The sequence below is a fragment of the Lissotriton helveticus genome, chromosome 1_1 (assembly GCF_964261635.1).
Source record: "Lissotriton helveticus chromosome 1_1, aLisHel1.1, whole genome shotgun sequence".
In the NCBI taxonomy this organism is placed as follows: domain Eukaryota; kingdom Metazoa; phylum Chordata; class Amphibia; order Caudata; family Salamandridae; genus Lissotriton; species Lissotriton helveticus.
In genome coordinates this window covers 653,376,794-653,398,306 of record NC_136057.1, presented here as the reverse complement: position 1 = coordinate 653,398,306, position 21,513 = coordinate 653,376,794, and the positions used below count along the sequence as shown (strand labels likewise).

Genomic DNA, 21,513 nt, shown 5'->3' with positions numbered 1-21,513 from the left:
GTTGTCTACTTTTTAAAAAGGTCTGTGGATGGTAGGCTTCCATGGGGGACAGCTGAGCACGGCCCCAAATGACAGCTGAGCACGGCCCCAAATCCCACAGATCCCTTTATTGCTGGGCCTTTTGTGTCAAGGTATCTTGGTCCACTCACACAAGTGAGGTACAATTTTTATTGGGAAACTTGTGGAAATGCAATGTGGTAGAAAATGTATGGCTCCCAACATATTCCAGAAGTTTTCCTCACAGGAATGTGAGGTAAATGTGTGCTTTTGATTAAAGTTTGAGGTTTGCAGAGCACAGTGGGTAATGAAAATGGTGCTGGATGCATGCAAAGCATACCACCCTGGACTCTCCCAGATATCTATTTTTAGAACTGTCTGTGTCTGGTAGGTTTTTCCAGTTGGCAGACTACCCAAGTCCAAAAAGTGCAGCCGTTTGCCATTTCAAGTGGGATGATAATGGGAATTAGCCAAACTCTCCTGACCCATAAATAAAATCGACACCCAAAAGAATAAATTGTCCTTTCACTTACTCTTGGGATGGGCGGCTTTAGTCTGCAGGGGAGCAGAAAGACTGGTGAGGCTAAAGGGGTGAGGGTGGGGCCTGATGTTAAGATGGGCAATACCCTTCCCATTATTGTATTAAAATATATTTTACTGCTGTACAGTGGGCTTTCTGCCCTTTGGGGGCAGATCAGGATTATTAACCCCACCTGACCCTAGAAGGGGCAAAAAGACTGTTGCCCCATTTGCTTGGGGGGGCATGGCCATGCTCATTCCAGGCAGCCCCAGTCTATATAACTGGAGAAAAAACATTCCCTAGTATCTCATGGGCCTATTGACCCCCATGAGGGCAGATTGGGGCTAATACACCCACATGCCCCCCGAGAGGGTTGAGGACCATTTACCCATTTGATTGGGCTCGGGGCATAGCCATATCAATGGTGGCCAGCCCCACCCTTAAGTTGTAAAACAAAAAAACCTTTCCCTGATGTCTGGTGGGATTTCTCACCCCCCAGGAATAAATCTGGGATAATTACCCTGATATGCCCCAGAACGGCAGCAAGACTACAGTCCCATTTACTGGGAGGAGGGAATGGCCATGCCCATACTTTGGCAGCCCCAAACCCTATATTTAAAACAAATCCCCGAAGTTTATTGGCCTTTCTGCCCCACTGGGGGGCAATTCAGGGGTTATTATCCCCATAAGCCCCTAAGGTGGGCTGAAGACTGTGTTTACCCATTTAGTTAGACTGGGGACATCGCTATGCCCATGCTGGGCAGCCCCTCCCCTATATTTAAGAGAAACAAATCCCTGGTTTCTAGTTGCCTTCTGTCCCCTGGGGGCTGACCAGGGGTAATTGCCTCGATCTGTCCCCGGGGGGGAAGAAATACTGTTACCCCATTTAATTGGTTTAGGGGCATGGCATTCCCATCTTAGGCAGACCCCACCACTATATTTAAAAAAAATCCCTGGCATCTAGTGAAAGTCCTTCCCACCCTGGGAGGGGAAGATAGGGGTTAATTACTCTATTCCCCCCCCCCGGGGGCAGATAGACTGTTTACCCCTTTACTTAGGGTGGCGGCACAGCATGCAGGGGAAGCCCCACACCTAAATTTCAATACAAATAAAAAATAACCTTGTATCTAGTGAGCTTTGGGAGAGGCTGTCCCCCTATCCCTGGTGGATAGTGGGCAGATCCATACTTGGAGATCGCTCTCCTGTGGTGAATCCCCAAGCAGGGATCCACTGGGCAGAAGTAGTCTTGGAAAGGGGACATTCTCCCCTTTCCAAAAATATATCTCCTGTAAGAATCAGGGCTTGGGGGGCTGAGATATGCCCCAAAGCACTGATTCAGTGAAAATAAAATGAGTCCATCAGCTATTTTTACTTTCACTTTTACTGCAAGGACATTGGCGCCCTGTGTTTTGTATATGTTTATCTAGTTGATGTAGCTATTACTTTGCAGGAATGTCCACAGACCAATCACTAAACTTACACTTATAGATGCAGTAATTCCGTTTTATGGCCAAAGTTCCTGAATTATAAATCCTATTTCTAAGGATAAAACTCTATCCATCCTGATTATGTCACTCAGAATGGGTAATTAGCCCCCACAAATGGATGTGTTTATGAAACTAAGTAATTCATTGGAGCACAAGTAACTTTGGAAATCCAGTCTTATGGCTTTCTGTGAAATATATTTCCAGGACATTTTGTTTTACTCCGTCCAAGGATGTATTTTGTTAACTGGCGTTCCCCAATTGGTCAGTTATTCCTAAAACCACTCTTTACATCTTTTTCTGGTCCAGCTAATTTATTTATAGCTATTGTGTTATCGCTGGCTGGCTATCAGACTGTCAACATGCTAATATTATACAGTTTTTTTAATGATGATTTCACGATGTAATGCATCTACTGAATACTGTTGAGCGTGTTAGTAAGAAAACACAGAATAAGCCTTAATTATTAACAATGACCAAAAACGCGAATATAATGTACACAGATGGCTAGTTTCTTATGATTAATAATGTTAAGTTCTCTTCTACATTGCTGTGACATTAAAGGTCAAATATACAAAATACACTTTATTCATAATCACAAGGTTATCATGCTCATAGCTATTTGAATAGTTCATTCGGGAAACTTAAAAAACACTGATTACAGATAAGAGCGCATTAAGGTACAGTATAGTGTGTGACTTTTAATGGCCTCGTCAATACACGGTGTGCAATGCAATAGTTTAGTCATCTTTGTCAATGAAAGCGCTTTAGAAACACAGTATGAAGATGAAATTACCAAGGCATCTTTATAGGTGCAAACACTGAATGAATCTTGAAACTGTAATTAATTGGACCAGCCCAGAGCAATAAGAGGTTTCTAAATCCTCTCTAAAGAATAAGCCCTAAGGCCTCAAAATCAGCAGCTGTAAATAAGATTTAACTTCAGTGGATAAGAACATTATAGTAAATACCACTTTTTACAGCTATGTTAAATCTAGACTTTAAATCCACTTTATACATATAATAGGCATAGCTACGTTGTTTGAACAGGGTTAGTAAGGATGTAATCTCTTAGTAACTGTTTCAAATTTGACACAGATTGATAGTGAATGGAAATTGTCACCACGCAGGCATGTGCTTTGTGACATATTTCCAAACGAGCCTGATTATGCTCTAGTAATCAGGTGCCCACAACATTAAAAACAGCGACCAGATTAACACCACCGCAAATAGTTCTCTTGCTCTATGTTCCCTCCAACATTAATAGAGCACCATTTAGTTATGTTTTTTTAATGAATACTTCTTTTGAAAGAATTTAATTAGTAAAATTAGAAATGGCGTTCAATAAAAATTGAGCAACATTTTTAAAAAACAAATATTTTCCAATACGCTATTTTCAGCTAGATCCATGAATCAAATTATATGTGGATGAGAAGGAAATAAAAGAAAAACAATGCGAGGGATAGCAAAGTCAACTACACATTCATCCTTTTATTTTAAGCAGTGGCTCAGAGATTGCAGCTTTTAATTGCACTTTAACTTCCTTCTTACTTTATGAGACTTGCAGGAAATGTCCTTGTGAGGTATAGAGTGACCTCAAAGTATTCAGGATTGGCAATCATTAATACATGATCTAACATTTGACAGGTGATGCTATGTCAAGTAGATACTGCTTGCCAATGCTCTTTGTAATATACTTAGTGGTTATGGCTCAACAATGGGTGCAGCTCTTGATTACTTTGAATACAAGGACGATTATTATTCATTTGTTAGATTATATCTGTGTGCCAGAAGTCACCATATATAGACTTTTTTCAACTGCCAAATGGATTTGCTGTGCCAATTAAGCAATAATCTGTGAATGGATTAGAACTGGGGTTGCCCAGTTTTGGGATGAATTCAGAGTGTCTCTTGTGGGCTGAGGTGCACTCTCACTTTTTAATTATGCTCCTCTCCATTGGCACACATCCCAGATGAGCCTATCTTAGTGGTGGAAGTAGTGGAGGAAATAACTCACCATGTGTACCATGCCGAAAAGATAGGATGGGCTCTGTTGTGGGATGAATGCTTACTTGTTAGAATGGTTGCCAATATTATGTACATTTTAAGAGGCAGGTTGGAGGTCATTGATGTTGTCCTCTGTATTGCATATTGTGATCGTGTTGCTAAACCTAAGCATCTATCTTTTTTCAGATGTGCAGGATACAGTGAACAGATAGGTTTAGTTGGTGTGACTTGGGAAATGGGTCGTCTGTCCACCATAAGGTTACCTCACAATGTATATCAGCATTTCAGAACCAGCTCCTATTGCTTCAAGAGGCACTTTGCAACATGAGCATCTTGAACCAGATGTATGAAATACATTTTCAAACTCAAACCCTGCAATTTGCTATATCACTGACTTTGCAACTACACAATTCCATTTTGTAATTTAAAAAACACAATTTACTGGTCAGAAAATGTTTTCTTCAAACATTTGTTTGGTGACCTATACCAAAGGGGCATTCCTCCCAAAATGCAATTTGATGTGGTATATGTAAAGTTGCAAACCATTGACCAGTTCCCAACTCCTCAAAGGTGGTGATAACTGAATTCAAAGGGGAAGGGGACCCTGTGGAACCCCTTCGTCAATGAAAATGATTTTGGCAGCCCCAGGGGGAGTAGGCAGTGGTCCACGGGACCACTGTTTAAACTCCTTGATGTTTAACTAAAGGCAAAACATTTAAAGGGCATATTCACAAGGAGCTATCACCGAATTAACGGCAGTTTATCGCAGCCAAAATCGTGATAAATTTACCACCCCATTCACAAGCTGGTGCTAACAGCCCACAGCACCAGTTTACCAGCGATAGCAGACGCAAAAAACATCCCCACAGAGACCGCCGCAACTATCGCTAATGAGATGCAGAGAAGGCGTTATTTATTTATTTATTTATTTCATTTGTAAAGCGCTCTATCACCTGACGGCATCCTGGCGCTGAGAAACTCAAAAGTGCACAGCAGAAAACAGACAACAAGGAGGTACAGGCGTTCCCATGCCAAATGCTGAGAAAACACGACACGACACCTCAACATTCACAACGACCAGCCAGATCGGCAATAAGAACACAAAACACGCGATAGGGCGTGTTAACAGCAGGAAATTAACACCTGCTCTGACCTGGTGTAAAGTTCAACCACAGTCTGCACCACAAAAGGAGCACAGCCCAGAGCCACACATGAAGAACAACAGATGCCCCCGAGCAACTGAACATGCTGCACAGACACCCAAGAGAGCCACAACACCCACCAACACCACACCCAGGCCAACAACACCCTCCCCCCCAGACCCACCCCCAACCCCGGACTAAGAAACTCCACACCAACACCACAAATTCCAAAACAAATATTTTCCCTGATGTTGCACAAGAAGGAAAATCAACATACATGCGTGGCCAGAAAATGGAGAATCATTCATAGAGCAAAGCAATCACCAACACAAAACACCGTAGAAACAAAAGCCAAAACAACCATTTGGATGAGTCCTAGCGGGTCCTCACTGGACAATCTGTAGGACACAGCCTGGAAGACTAAATCCAACAGAAGAAGGTTTGCCATGCGCCCAACAAAGGAAAGAGAGGGAGAGAGTGAGGGCGAGAGATGGAGTGAGACTGCACAAGCAGCGCAAGGCCTTGCAGGGCACCTTGCTCCACATGCCAACATGTGTGTGTGTGTGTGTGTATCACCATCCATACACCATGAGCCCAAGGCCATGTCCAAATCTCAGCTCCAAAGCCACATCACATTCCGAAAATGCAAGCAGTAGTCAGACAACTATCAGGGATGAAAGCTTCATTGTTCCAATGCAGAATGCGGGAAGACACCTGCACCTCTGACCTTGGTCTAGAATGTGCCTGGAACACCCTGAGAGAGATGCCATGGCAGATGGGGATGACTCCCGCACCACGCATTGCGCACATGAACTATCCGACTTATCCTCAATCCACACATAGAAGCCCCTGCGTGAGGTACCCCCTCTAATGGGATGCCCTTGACACTCATGGAAACTGCAACCCATTCAGCCCAGAATTACACACACATTTGAATCATTGCTCTGAGCTGTGGCATATCCTCCACACAACTGCCGCAGTACAGAAGAGTGCCGGTTCCACAAGACGCCCCAAGGCAATGGCAGGCCAAACCGGGCACATGCACAACCCCGTCACGTGGAACACTACCGTCCACGTATGCTGCATTTACTGGGCGCAGTGCCACTGGCAGATCTGCGGATCAGTTACCGTCTCAGCTTCTGCATTGCCTACATCACCTGCGTCCAGCCCTGGTTCCACTGCCGAACATTCACATTCGAGTGTCCCATGGATGTCTGCCTATCCAACACAACCATAGATAAATTGGACTATGATTTGTGTCTGCACCCCCTGTTGGAACACGAACAGGAGTGTAACCGAGACAGCCGTGCATGGGATGCCTTGACATACTGCATATGTATTGGCAGTTTTGCAAGGGAGATTGCACAATTCCTCGTGTGCAGTGACCACATCAAGGCGCTCCCCTATTGGGCTGTGTTGCGGATTCGGGAAACGGCGTGGACAGAACACACCAGCCCGGACCAGTTAATAGATTGGCTCACCCTGGTGTTCCTTGAAAACAACAACGACGTACTATTGGAACACATTGCACATGAAGCTGCGCGGGCATTCATGGAGGAGAAACTACGTTCCTGCAGCCATATTCGATTGTGACCCACAGCATAGGTCCCAACAACTTGTTACATCATGGGGATTGCTCACACATCCCACCACAACAGTGGACATGTCTGCCTTCGTCTGAAATCTGGATGCATGTGTGTGGAATAACGTGTGTGTACACACACCCCTGTGCAAGGTGATGCAGCTCCATGGTCAGAGCAACACAGCGTAGTGTGGCAATGTTGCCAATTCAGACACACTGCTGGGGGAGAGCAAACACATGGCAATGTAGCACAACATGTGAACCTGTCGGACCCTTTCACCTGATCACTGTCAGCAGAGCAGACAATCGGCACACTCCGGTGGCAGAGCACTATGCAGATCCTATGGGCAGTGAGGCGAGGATTGATTGATTGATTGATAGGTGCTGGCCGACATGTACATGTGGTCGAGATACCCACAGCAATCTTTCTGCCCCCCCCTTTCTATAGGCAGTCAGTTCCAGGCTGTACTGGTGTATACTATACTCTTTATTTTTGTTTTAGTGTACAGTTATCGGTCAGTCACTTAAATCTGGACAAATTATTAATTGTAAGGCCCTCCACTGCGAGCTTCCTGGCGCCTCTCCTCCAGGCTCCTCTCTCGGAAAGTGTGCGTGGACCCAAAAGAAACAAAACAAAGAAACAAGGCTCAGGCTACTGTTTTCCTGTTGCATAAGACAAAAAAGGGGTGGAGAAACATGCACCGTCACCAAGTCCCGAACGTGTTGTGCCTAGTGTGGTTGGGCAAAAACAATGGTGATGCTTGTGCCCTGTGATTCGCGCCAACAGCCCCTGTATCAGACCCGAGCATGCAGGCTGTACTTGCCTGCTCCCACAACCCTCCTGGGCCATGGTGTAGGGAGACACAGCCTCCTCGCCGTGGGGAGAAAGGTGGTCCCAGGCGCAGTGCTCCTCAAGCAGTTCTCTGTTGCTGGGTCTGGTCCGCTGGTGCGTGCCTCCTGCGTTGGTTCTTCCTCAGGGATACATTCGGCGTCCTCCTATCCCTCCTCGGTCTGGAATACTCGGTGCTCCTCAGGTTCACGTCGGTCCATGTCCTCCTCGCAATCTTGCTTCTCCACACCTGAACACCCTTCTCTCCGCTCGTTGCGCTTTTCAGCGGTCTCCTCACCTAGACTTCCTTCGAACACTAGACTGTCGACCGCACCTGCTGATTCCTCCTCAATGGCGGCCATGTTAGATTGGTCTGTGTTCGTGCCCGGTGAGGGTTGGAAACCAACACAGTTCACTTATGTGACTTCAGCAATGTGAGTATGGTGTCCAACCTCTGACCATGTGGAGCAATGTCATATATCCTTACAGAATGTGTCCACACAGATGTGTGTAAGTAGGTATGCGTCGTGAAGTTCTGTTGACACATGTGATGTAGGACACCACTCCTGGCATGCTACCAATTTGGTCACACCTACACACAGCCCTATTTAACACATGGACGTGTGCCTACTTGGGGGGTCGTGAGATTGTTGTTGATGTGAAATGGGGACGCAGCTAGTACTGACCTTCCCAGTCATCCAATTTGCCATGTGTCTCAGGGATACACATGCGCATAGATGTCAGTTACCAGGGTGTACCTTCAGGTGCAATCATTGTCCTTACATCCAGCGATACTTCCATACGTGAGTGAACATAGTAATGACACATCTGTGTAATTTAGAATATTTTATTAACATTCAGGTGATTGACAGAGCTGGAGCTGTACATGGCCATCCAAGCCCACATCACATGGAAGCCCAGTGGTGGGCCAAGCAGAGTCCTTTTAGGATTGAGAAGTGATTTGGAAGTGGGGGAGTGCAGTCCGCAGCTAGATTGCTGTGTGATTGGCCAGCAGTGAAGAAATGGGAGTCCATGTCGGGGTCCAGGTGAATGCCGCAGTGTGTTCTGGGTGTCAGTAGGAGGTATTTCCCAGGGCATGTTGCATAGGTCATAACCAGGCAGGGACAGTGTGTATGGCGGTGATGGATACTACTGCCTCCTTCCTCACACAGGATTTCCCATCCCCTTCTTACTCCCCTGATATGGGTTCTGTGGCTGGTGTGTCCGGTGTGTGTGGCGGGGTGATGGCTGCATCACTGTGTGCCACTGACACAACAGACTGCGAAGGTGATGGGGCAGCATCACTGTGTGCCACGGACACATCAGGGGTCAGAGCTGTGTGTGTCGATGTTCCCACTGCAGTCATCTGGGAGCGGCTCAGTGGCAGCAATGGCAAGATGAAGTACTGCAGGGCATTGAAGTTCCCACATGCATCTGCTACATGGTCTCCATTGATCTCCCCATCTGTGCCAACTCTGTGCTGTAATCGCTGGTGCCTGTCTGACCAGACAGTTCTTGACTTGTCTTGACATATGTGCAGGTTGTCCTCTTCATCATCAATGATGTGAAGTGTGGTGTGTCCTGCAGAAGATGTTGTTTGTACCTCTGCAATGTGAAAGGGGAGATGCAGGTCAACAGAGTTACACATATATGTTGAGGATTTGCAGATTTTACATTCAGGCTGCATGCCAATGTACATTGTCACTGTTTTGGGGGAGCTGGCTATTTGATGGCAGTAAGTGTGTGTTAGGACTACATGACAGATGTGTGGTAGACCCGTGCATTATTATCACACAGTGTCAGGCAATGCCAGATGTGAGTGGATAGTTACTCTGCACGTGCGGGAACATTTGTGAGCCGTGTCCTATAGTGTTGGTGTTGCACTTTGTAACCTCATTGCCGTCATTGCTGATGTTCTGTGATTGCTGTGTGTGTGCTGCATTGTGGGGGAGTTGCCCCTGCAGCTCTGAGTTCGAGTAGCCTTCTCCCTTTGAGGCAAAGTGCCTTTGAATTGTGTTCTTTTCGGGGGCCTGATTTGTTTTTGACTTGGGTCATATGTGCTCTCGGACAGATTTTGTCGCCTTCTGCATTGTTTGTCTGCTGCATGTATCGTACGGCTTGGGTTGTGTGTGCATGTGGACATGTCAGAGTGTGACCTGCTCCTTTATGAATGTGATCTGCACTGGGCTAACTCTATGTTGATTCATAGGCCATCTCACGTTTTTGGGCTGCTGCCATGCTATCAGGCATGCAGTGTTACTTGCATTGTCAGTGTAGGTCACAGAGCCGCTGCTTTACTGGATTCAGCACATGTGCATGAGTCACTTGTGATATTGGTGATATGGAGGGGGCCCTTTGTGCACATTGTGGACGGGGGCCTAATTGGCGTTTCAATGGGTGCTGCAGTGTGTCAAGGTTATCAGTGACATGTTTCCCGATCATTGTGGGTGTGCAGTGTGCTACACATAATTGTGCATGTGTGCCATTGTGCCCATCTCTTCCCGTCCCCCATGGTCAGGTCGTATTGTGCTGTGTCCAGGCCCCCAATTATTGCCACCTTCCCAACACTGCCGACTGTGGCCACCATTTCCTCCAGCTCATCAATCTCCTCCTGTGTCGCAGGACTCCCACCTCCAGTCGCCCTTGCTGCCTTCCTGTTGGTGAAGAGCTTCTCCTTGGTTTGGCTGTGCACTTCATGCCAGTGTCTCTTAACCTCCCCGACACTCCGACTGCATTGACGTTGGTGACAATGGCCTGCCATATTTCTGTTTGGGTTGCAATGCAGCAGTGGAGGTGCCGAACAGTTGTTCATGGTGTTCTATCACCTCCGTGAAGATGATCCGGTCTTCCTGCGGATTGAACCCTGTATTCCTCTTCATCTTGTCCTTGCCTTCCCTGTACACGGGGTTCCTGGCATTACCTCCATGTGGCTGTGGGGTTTGGCTTGTCCTCTGCACTCGGTCCGTGTGCATCCATGTTGCAACGCAGTTTGAATTGCTTTTTCGATTTGTTTTTTTTTCTTTTATAGTACTGTTTCCCGCGAGACGAGTGGGATTTGCAGGCCTGTGGCTGGTTTTCTCTGATTTTTGCACCACAATTGAACTCATCTCATTTTTTCACATTTTTGCGGCATGGTGTTGATTTGGTGACTATCGCGTGCTTCCGCCTTGTGAATTCCACATTTACACAGGGTTATTTTCCCGCAATGGGCAGCAATGTTGAAAGTTGCGTTACACTACTCATGCGGTAGTTATCACACGTTCTTGTGAATATACCCCTAAGTTTCTTAAGCCACACCAGTTCCTTTACCTTGGGATCGAGATAAAATAAAAGCACCCTTTACATATCAGGAGAATGCTGACGCTTTTTTTTTGATTTGTGGAGATGAGCACTTTATTTTGTCTATATTGCACAGTGGAGGTTGCCAATGTGTAGTTATATGTAAGTCTAGGTTTCCATAGGGAGAAGATTCTTTGTTTTGCTTATAACTTTGGCGCCATTTGCCAAGTCTTCACAAATTCTCCATAAAACGTTCACCCACCTCGGCTCCTTTCTGGAAAGTTTCAGCACATCATGCTGAAATGATTCGGTGGTGGTCCCATCCTCCTAGGACCACCCCAAGCACAGGTATGGGCAAAAATACAATCCCAACCAAAGGCCCTGCAAAGTATTACGGGACAATTTCTACAGTGCAGTGAATTTTATAGTATCCAATATCAAAACACTCCTCAAGGGGGAGGATCTCAGCTGAGATCTAATACTATAATATTGACTAAACTCTAGAATCTTGCCCCATAGTGCTTTGCTGGGCATTTGGTTGCCATTATATTTTTGCCCATAACTTTGCCTGGGGTGGTCCTAGGTGGATTGGACCACCACCGAATCATTAAGCATCATATGCTCTCTGTGTTCAAGGCATCTGCTTGCCCACCACCAAGGTAAGGGGTGACACATAAATCATCACCTCTCTCATTGCCTGCTGTTTTTCAAAGTTCACTTTTGTGAATTGGTTATATGCTTTTTATTTTTTAGCATGTTAAGGTAAAGTTGATTTACCAAAGGGTTGTGGGTACAGTAGGTAACTCCATTGCATAGCGGAGTGGGAATTCTTGCATGAATTCCATGTTTGCAACGAACTGCGTAATAACCTAATTTCCGCAACTTCCGCTAGCGGAGCGGAGTTCATTGCCCAGGTTTAGTATAAATCTGTTCAGCAATTTTGAGTAATTATGGTTCTAAAACTGAAGTGTTCTGATTGGCTTGTCGAGCAGGACTAAGTAAAGTAATTGGTTGACCCCTACATGAGTAGAAATGTTGTGGCAGCATGTATGCTACTTGGGAAAAAATATATTTAATAGACATAGGATGGGATCGGGTAGAGATACCATGACCACCAACAAGGGTGTCCCAGACGGATCTCAAAAAGGCTAAAATTAAAAAGATATATACTTTTTGCGCATTGTAGTTCCCTGGGGGTTAGCATGGCCCTTTTCTGGTCCTGAACAAGCCAACACAGACTAGTGAAAATGTTTTTTTTTTTTTTTAAAAGGAAGAATGCAGGGTTGGGTTCCATTGATGGTAGCCACTTGCAGGGTTTTGACCACCTGCAAACTTTGGAATCGGGGCCTGCTTACGTGGTGGGGGGTCAACTGCAAGTGAGGGTCTGGACATAGGGCCTGGCCAACTCCATGTCGCACAAACATTTAATTGTTTGCAACCAACCCTCTGTCCTGCCATGTGCTACATGGAATTAGCTGCAAACGTATCGTAATAATAAGATAATGCTTAAATAATTTTAAAAAAATCTAAATTCACTGAAACAGCTAAAGGTAAAATTGGAATTATACATAACGTGCACCAGTATGATACACTGACTATGACCTAGCATATTACATCAATGATGACATTTGATATTTGTGGCCTTGCAAGTTATATTATGGTCAGTTTCATATGAATGGTGAATTTTAGTGTTTTGTGTTTCTAAAATGGTATACTTTTAATGTAAGTTAAAATCTTACCACCTTACTCCCCTGAATATAATTATATGTCATGAGTGATGTAATAGGTGACATCATCAGCAGTGCATTGCGGGGGTGCAAGTTATAGTTAGCTCAGCTAACTATAACAGCCAAATTTCTCTGGTTTTGTATGAGTGAAATGTCAGCCTAACTACAACGTCCTGAAACCTGTGTTTTTTTCAGTGAATTTGTAAGGTTTTTTAAATGCTAATCCCTGACTATATTGTCCCTGAAACCTGTTTTTTTCAGTGAATGTCTATGTTTTTTAAAATGCTAAACCCTAACTATAACATCCCAGAAACCTGTGTTTTTTTTCAGTGAATTTCTAAGGTTTTTTTAATGCTAATCCCTAACCATAATGTCCCTGAAACCTGTGTTTTTTTCAGTGAGTTTCTAAAGTTTTTTCAATGCTCATTTCTAACTATGCTTACGTACGAAGGACATGTACAGAAAGAGGAAGAAAGGCACACAAAAAAGTGGTGTAGAAAGAGGGAAGAGAGGTGCAGAAAGAGGGAATAGATATGCAGAAAGAGGAAGAAAGGTGCAGAAAGAAGAAAGAAAAATGCAGAAAAAAGCTAGAGAAGTTTAAAAAGAAGCAACAGAGGTGCAGAAAGAGGCAAGAGGGGTTCAGAAAGTGGCGAGAAAAGTATAGAAAGAAGCAAAAGATGTGCACAAAGAGACAACAAAGGTGCAGACACAGGCAAGAGAGGTTCAGAAAGAGGGAAGAGGGGTGCTGAAAGTGACAAGAGGGGTGCAAATATTTGCATGAGGGGTGCAGAAAGAAGCAACAGAGGTGCAGAAAGAGTTAAGAGGTGTACAGAAAGAGGCGAGAAGTGCAAAAAGTAAACAAAGAGGTCCAGTAAGAGGCAAGGTGTGCAGAAAGATGCAAGAGGGGTGGAGAAAGAATCAAGAGAGGAGCAGAAGGAGTCAAGAGAACTGCAGCAAGAGGCAAGATAGTTGTGGAAACAGGCAAAAGAGGTGCAGAAAGAGGGGAGAGGGTTGCTGACAGACACAAGATAACTGCAGAAGGAAGCAAGAGAGGTGCAGAAAGATGCAAGACCAGTACAGAAAGAACCAATAGAGGTGCAGAAAGAGGCAAGAGGGGTGCAGAAAAAGGTAAGAGACGCGCAGAAAGAGGTAAGAGAGGTGAGAAACAGGTAAGTAAGTTGCAGAAAGAGGCAAGTGAGGTGCAGTAACAGGCAAGAGGGGTGCAGAAAGAAGCAACATAAATGCAGAGAGAGGCAAGAGAGGTGCATAAACAGGCAAAAGATGTGCAGAAAGAAAGAACAGCGGGTACAGAAAGAGGGAAGAGGGGTGCAAAAAAGAACAAAAAGAGATGCAGAAAGAAGCAAGAGAAGTGCAGAAACAAGCAACAGAGGTGCAGAAAGAGGCAAGAGAGGTGCCAAAGATAAAAGCAAGAGAGGTCCAGAAAGAAGCAAGAGAGGTGCTGAAAGTGGGGAAGTGCAGACAGCGGAATAGTTGTACAAAAAAGAAGCAAGAGAAGTGCAGAAAAAGGAAAAAAGGTGTGGAAAGAACCATGAGAAATGCAGAAAGAGACAAGAGAGGCGCAGAAAGAAGCAATAGTAGTTTGCGCACCATTAGAACCAATTTAACACCCACATTTAGCAATAAGTAACAAGTGACCATTCAATGTTTGCAATGGGCCTTTCACCACGCTGTAACACTTGCTGCTCCATTTTTGGTAATGTTTGAGCGGTTTGAGCTAGAAACAAGGTTTTTTTGTTCAAATCTGCAGATTATGCAGCAGATGATGGATAATATGGCAAATGCGGAAAATGTATAATTGTGCGAAAGTCGGTGCAACCAAACAGTCGAATAATTCCAGTAGCCCTGCTCATATCTCTGACTAGGTCCAGAAATGCACCTCAGCAGTTCCTTCTTTTGAGTTTATACTTTAGCTTCTATAGAAATGAGGAAGACTAAATCTGAAAATACAACTCCACAACACAGACTACCATACCACATAATTAGTCTCCAGAACACATAATCCCACTCTTCATAATTGCTATACACTAAATACCACATAATTTCTATCCACATAATTTCACTGCACAACATACCACATAATTTCACAACACACAACGTACATTTACAGAGTGGTGGAAAAGGAGGCTGGGCCTCTGACCAGCACTCAGGAATTCTGCTGCGTAGGACTTACAGGAGATACCAGGAGGGCTAATTTGTCCCCAAAGCTCCTCAGAAGTGAAGGAGAATTCATCCCCTAACCACTACTGTGCCAGGAGGCGTGTTTGCAGACCGGTGGTGAAAGGTGAGTGTGGCCTCCGAGGACTTCTTAGCAATCCCACGGTGTGGAACTTACTGGAGGTAACAGGAGGGGTAGTTGCCCCCCAGGACAACCTTGGGGCAAACTACTCCTCCTATTACCTCCAGTAAGTCCCACACAGCAGGATTGGTAAGCGCTCATAGCAGGCCATGCCCCCTTTGCCCACCACTCTTCAAATGTTCTCCCTGACATGCTCTTGGATGGGGATTAGAGTCCCCTTCGCTGCTGGGGTTCCTTAGGGGCCAACTAGCTTACCTGATACCTCCAGTATGCCCTAGATAGTGGGATTGCTGAGAGGTGGCCACAGGCTACGCCCCCTTTCTCCATGACTATGCAAACGTGCCTCCTGGTATGCTCTTGGTTGGGGGATGAAGTCCATTTGCTTTATGAGTGTGCGTTAGGGCCAACTAGCCCTCTTGTGATCTCTAGTAAGCCCCACACAGCTGGATTGCTAAGAGTGGTCTGAGGCCATGCCCCCTTTTAACACCACCCTGCAAATGTGTCAACTGGGGCACTGATCCTCGGGGGTTAAGCCCACCTTAGTCATGAGGTCCTCAGGACAAAATAGGACCTCATCACCCTACCAGGAATGTGCCAAGAGGCGCGTTTGCAGAGTGGTGTAAAAAGGGGCATGGCCTTCTTGGTTTGAAGTGCTGGCAGCCATCAGAGTAAAGCGTGTGATCGTGATGGTTCATGGATCCACCGCAGCAGCCAGACATATGAATTTTTTTATGTTTGAATTTCTCAGGAACTACTGAATGGATTTACACCATTTAAAAAAAAGAACACTTTCTGAACCAAGAGCTCCCTTTTTGTAAAATTTGGTATGATTCTGTTCAGTAGTTTCGGGTGTAGCCTGTTCCAAAATTTCCTTTGGAAATGAACATGGAGCAAAACGCGTTTTGGGACCCTCTTTTCTCAGCCCCAGCTTGATGAATCACCCAGAAACTTTCAAGACAGGCACTAACTGGAGCACCCCATTACTTTATTTGCGAAGATTCGTCAAATGATGCCAAAGATATTGGCAAATCAAAAACTGCTTTTCCTATGAAAACTAGGTCCCAACTATAACTACCTACTGGCAACCTCCAGAAGGTGATATATATTGTATATATACAACAAACAGGCCATTATGGACAATAGATCTTGTGAAGGAATTATTCTTTTATTATGATTGTTAGAACATTTAATCACTCTATAAATCATGTATTTAGACAACTACAACTAACAGAGGTAATTTCAACATCTGCTGCTTTACCTCCATGACTTAACATATATAAGGGTACTTTATCAGCACTAGAACACTTTAAATTGTTTGTATTGGTTGAAGATGCACACATAGCACTTTGTATAATATAGCACCTTGAACTTTAAACAGTCATCGAGATTACATGTCGATCTGCGAATTACTGTACAACATGGGAGAGAACAGTCACGCATAAAACCAATGGATAGTCATTGACAGGTTACAATGAGGATATTTTATTCATGCATTAACATTTGGTACTGTATCGGTGTAATTTAAAATTTCATACAACATGCATTTAAGCAGTTTCAGATTTTTATGATTGTATTCAACCAGCAACATTAACTTTGTTGGAGTAACATTATCATAATGTGACCCAAATACATTGTCTATCACTGTTGTTAATCAGCACTTGTCACTTTAAGAAGGGTAAAACAACCCCACAGTGATTGTCATGTGATCAAGGCCATTAAGGGCTGAAACACGTAATGGCTGACTGAAAATAAACAGCAATATTGCACATACCATATGGTAACATGCCCGTTTGTTCCGAAGACATGGTGAGAAGTAGCGGAGTACTTCAAGATATATATATATATATATATATCCATATATATCTATATATATCTATATCCATATATATCTATATCTATCTATCTATCTATCTATCTATCTATCTATCTATCTATCTATCTATCTATCTATCTATCTATCTATCTATCTATCTATATATATCACATGACTGAAATCACCATACTACTAATCCCACAGTGCATTGTGAACATGTTTAAAATACAAGCTGGAAGTCCAAAGATGTTATGACCTTTGTGGTGATTATTTCCTAACACAAGCGCTGTTGTTGCTGTGGGGTTATCTTTACAAACAGTCAGATGAGTTTGTACATACCGCAGATGTTCATGGTATGTTACATTCCAGAAAGACAGCTTTTCACAGCACAATCATAACAGGATATCGTCCTGTTTGAATCCCTTCCATGCGCCGTTCCTTTTTGGTCTAGTGGCATTCCTTAGTAGGTTGGAAGTGCAAGTCAGTCAGGCTCCTCCATTTAACATCCAGAAAAGCACTTCCCCATTCTGGAGCCCCAGACCCTTCAGGGCGGCCTCACACAATGGGCACGGAGCAGCACATCAAAACTACACTGGTCACACAAACAACGTGAGGCCCAATACTGTGAAAGTGGCTTATACACATCCCCTTACGAGCCAGTACTCTTACACACCTCTAAACCTTAAAAACCTGCTACTAACCTCTTCCCTTAACAATATCACAAAACCCTAATAACCTTTACACTCACCTCTGAACACAAAAACACCCTAACTACCCCATACCTTAGCTAGCCCTGAACCATAAGAAATCTGTCCTGACCCAGTAACCTTGCCCATCGCTAAATACCCTTACTACCCCATGCTCTAACCCTACCCTGAAATTTAAATTCCTGTTGCTGACTTATTCCCCTACGCTTCCCTGAACCCTAAAGTCCCTAAAAACCCTTTCAACCCATATTCATCCGTTAACTGTAAAATACCTTACTAGATTGTACCTCGACCCAACTTCACAGAAACCTGAAACCCCATTAGTATTAGTAATTTGTTCGATTACCAACACCTGAACCCGAACAACCACTTGCCAATTTGGTACCTTTACCAGAACTCTAAGAAAAATCTTATTAACCAGTGCACTTATCCAGCCTTGAAGCCTAATAAGACATTGCTATCCTTTAACCTTACCTATACCTCAAACCTTGAAATTATCTGCATCAATGAATCCCCCTTATTTAGCTTAATAAATAATAAGTTAAAACACTTGCCTATTAAAGTCCTCTGTTGTAACCTTTGAAAAATGGCCATCATTGTACTTACTTGCTTTGTAATGTCTTGTATTGTAGCATCCATCTTAGTAAAGATCTTGTCATAAATGTGACAAACCCTTTCATACTATTCAATTGTTAAATATGAGGGCAGCATCATATTCTGTCTGATGCAACTGCATGCAGAATGTCTGATAGTAATTCAGAATCCACTATACCGTTCACAAAATACAGAGATTTTAAAAAGCAAGGGGCTGATTCATGAAAGCAATCATGACCACGGGAAGTAGTACTACTCTTTTACATTCTCTTACATGGGTTTGGAAATCGTATTCCCAAATAGTCCAATTAACTGGTAGCATTGTTGAAAGAGGGCACAGTCCTTTCAACTTGTTCTAACTGCGTATAAACATTTCGTAAATGCTTACATTTTTTCCCCATTCAAGTAGTTTTGAATTAAATTCACAAAGGCATGGAACAGTCCGTAAAGAGTTCCACAGGAGTACTACACAAAGCATTCAAAAAATTAATTTGTGAATATTCCCCAGCTAAACTCTGGGCATTTACCTATCCTAGCAAAGATGAATGCTATTGCTATTGAACTTAATTTAACATAGTTGTTGTGCAGCAAATGCTTCATTTTTAATTTTCTTTTCTTTATAAAGATATACACGAAAAACAAAGACTTGTACAAAGTGGAGCCTAATAATGCCCAGCAGTTGGTGGAAATTGCTGCAAGGGATATTGAGAAGCTGCTAAGCAATCGTTCCAAAGCTCTAGTGGTGAGTACGATTCTACCGCTTTATTGTTCCTTATTACGAAGTGTATTGATCTCCACTTATGGCTGGTTCATCTGCCTGGTGTTTGCAAGGTATGACTTAAAAATACATATGTATAACTCAAAACTGGAAATTCAGGTTTTCGGTACGGGGAAAACATTGTTTGAAAGTATAGAAAATTGATTTCATGGCTTAGAAATAAATATCTAACATGATGATTTGTTAAAACAATCAAAATGCAGTTATAATTTGTCATTTAACCGCACCATTTATGATCCCATCAGGAAATAATTGCAAGATGATTATGGCACTATTATCCATGCGTGTGAGTCTTAGTGATACATAAAGCAACAAACGTGTTGTGATTCCTACACTAATGAAAGCCAGTGCTACAAAATTTAGACACATTTTGTTTTTCAATTGTAATCTACTGTTTCTCACATGCGCATTAATTTGTGAACTCCTGACAAAACGCTGCTATTGTATGAGTAATCAGATAGTGTCTACAAGCAAATAATTTGCTCCTGCAAGACTGATGAAAGAGTCCTCCCAGAACCTTCCTGATATGTCTTTTGTTCATTGGTCCAGCCTGAGCAAAACATTTGTCTTAGTCACCCAATTTGCTCTGTTTAATGAGCACACATCCAGTACCCCTTTAATTGCTTAATTTCTCTACCTGAGTAATGGCTCGAAAGTATTAATTTGATAGAGCATAGGTGAATGGCTAGTCATTTCAATTTGAAGAAATGTTTCCACACTTTTCGCCTGCGGGTGCCTGTTTTGGTTTTGACCAAAGGGTTTGCAAACTCATCCCATGTGTATGGCTTATGCATGGAGTTTTTAAGATAAACAAACTTATCAATTCATGATATATGGTGGGGACCTTGTTTTCAGTTTCTTTACATTGCTAGTAACGTGCCATGGTAGAGTAGCTTCTGTTCCAATGCATCAGATTATTAAACTCTATTACATTTTAAATAACTGGAAACAATCGAATACGTGTTACTCTCTGTTGAAAGCAGCTTTGCTCAGATGTAAGGCCTCAACATGAGTGTCTCAGATTTTGAGTTGATATTTCACTTTTCATTCGAATTTGAGTTACGATTCCACAGTTCTCTTGAATTTGAACTGGCATTTTACTCTTCATCTGAATTTAAGATACTATTTAATTCCTTCCCTGGAGCTGGAGTGTACTTTAAGGCTAGCTTAAAATATAAAGTTTTATTGGAGGAATTGGTAATTCATCATCCAGTTCTCCCAGTAATTTCCAATTTTCCCTAGTATTTTCTTAGAAAAGTGCACCTGTTTTCAGTAGGCAAAGCTGCAGGGTGAAAGACTTCAGATCTGCAGGTCTCATAATTTTGATATACCGGTATGCCAGAATCCATCAGAATTATAGTGTATTTGTATTGATGCTACTCAAGTCATTTTGCTTAAAGCAGAAGATGAGCAACAATTATAAAAAAAACAGACACTCAGATTTATTAATAAAGAATAGGCATGGACTACTATGAGACAAATTAATCACCCATCTATGCTGAAGAAACTTCACTATACACATTTTTGGGTCCCGGCCATTATGCCTTCATTTTCTTTCTATCTTCTACCTGATGAGCAGATCCTTATTTTATCTTGCTCAAAGTATTGCTCATGCTGATTTGTGCAGTAGTAATTTGCCTAGAAAAATATTTTGGCAAGCACATTCTGTTGTCCAACCGGTTGTCCAATTCTATTTTTGTTTTTTAATAGTTGGACATGACAAAGGAATGGCAAAGTTGATAAGCTAAATATGTCAGAGATGGACAAACACTGTCCTGCCAAGTGCCGACATTTCAGAAATATGGAACACCCTGAGGCCTATGTCCTTGCGGTAGTGTAAGCATTTTTTAAAGAAAAAAGTTATCCAGCACCGGCTCATAGGAGTGCTAAATGAATGTTCACAATCTTCTTGCTATACTTTACCAAAGAGGCATTAGTCCTCTGGTGGAACTTTCTTTGTCATAATAAGGGGTGGAATAAAGGATGACACACTGCTGGTCTACCCTATGAGGACCATTCGTTGGTAGCCTACTCCCAAGTGCAGTTTCAAAGAAAGAACATTACATTTCAAATAAATGTTTTACAACAGATCTTTGAAATATATGAATTATTGTATTAGAGAGTCAAAATTAATTCAAGTGACATTTTTAGCCATTCTGCCCGACATTATATTGAATGCAGCAAAAATCCAAACATTTAATCAATCAAATCAAAGAATGCAAAGATTGGACCAAGAATAATGGCTGACTCCTCCTATGTCCAATAGTGTTTATGGTGCAAATCGGTCATCATAACATTGTTGTCAGTCAACTGTGAAGTCATCCCATGCGATAACTCTTCCTTTTACCAGGTGCCATTCGATACGCCGGGATATTTTCTCATACAAATCATGAAAAGAACAATACATGGCATCCTCACAGGTTTGTTGACAAAAAACTTTAACACTGTTGCCTGTCCATGGACACAGTCAAAAGGTTAGATTCTCCTGAAATCCAAACAAACGAGAATTAAGAAAAAGTGCCCGATTTGTCCTTTAAGGAGTGTGGCATGATCAGAACAAATAAGCAACATTTGAAAATGTGTCATTGCTTCAGGCCATTGAAAAGGACACAGCCTAAAGAGAAAGTTAAGTCAAACATCTTTTAAAAACTTGTACTTCATTTAGTGTAAAACAACATTCCAATGTTGTTTTTCATTCACAACTGCTTCTGTGAACAAAGGCCTCTCGTGCCTGAGG

The 21,513-nt window shown here is 43.0% G+C and overlaps 1 protein-coding gene across 2 annotated transcripts in view; it reads left to right on the top strand.

Annotated features, from left to right (window-relative positions):
• Nucleotides 1-21,513, top strand: part of CACNA2D1 (calcium voltage-gated channel auxiliary subunit alpha2delta 1) — a 1,913,432-nt gene that overhangs the window by 388,974 nt on the left and 1,502,945 nt on the right. For both annotated transcript variants that reach the window (XM_078674178.1, XM_078674177.1), the window contains exon 3: nucleotides 18,624-18,740. In XM_078674178.1, the coding sequence (XP_078530304.1) occupies nucleotides 18,624-18,740 (117 nt within the window). The remainder of the gene's footprint in view (nucleotides 1-18,623; nucleotides 18,741-21,513) is intronic.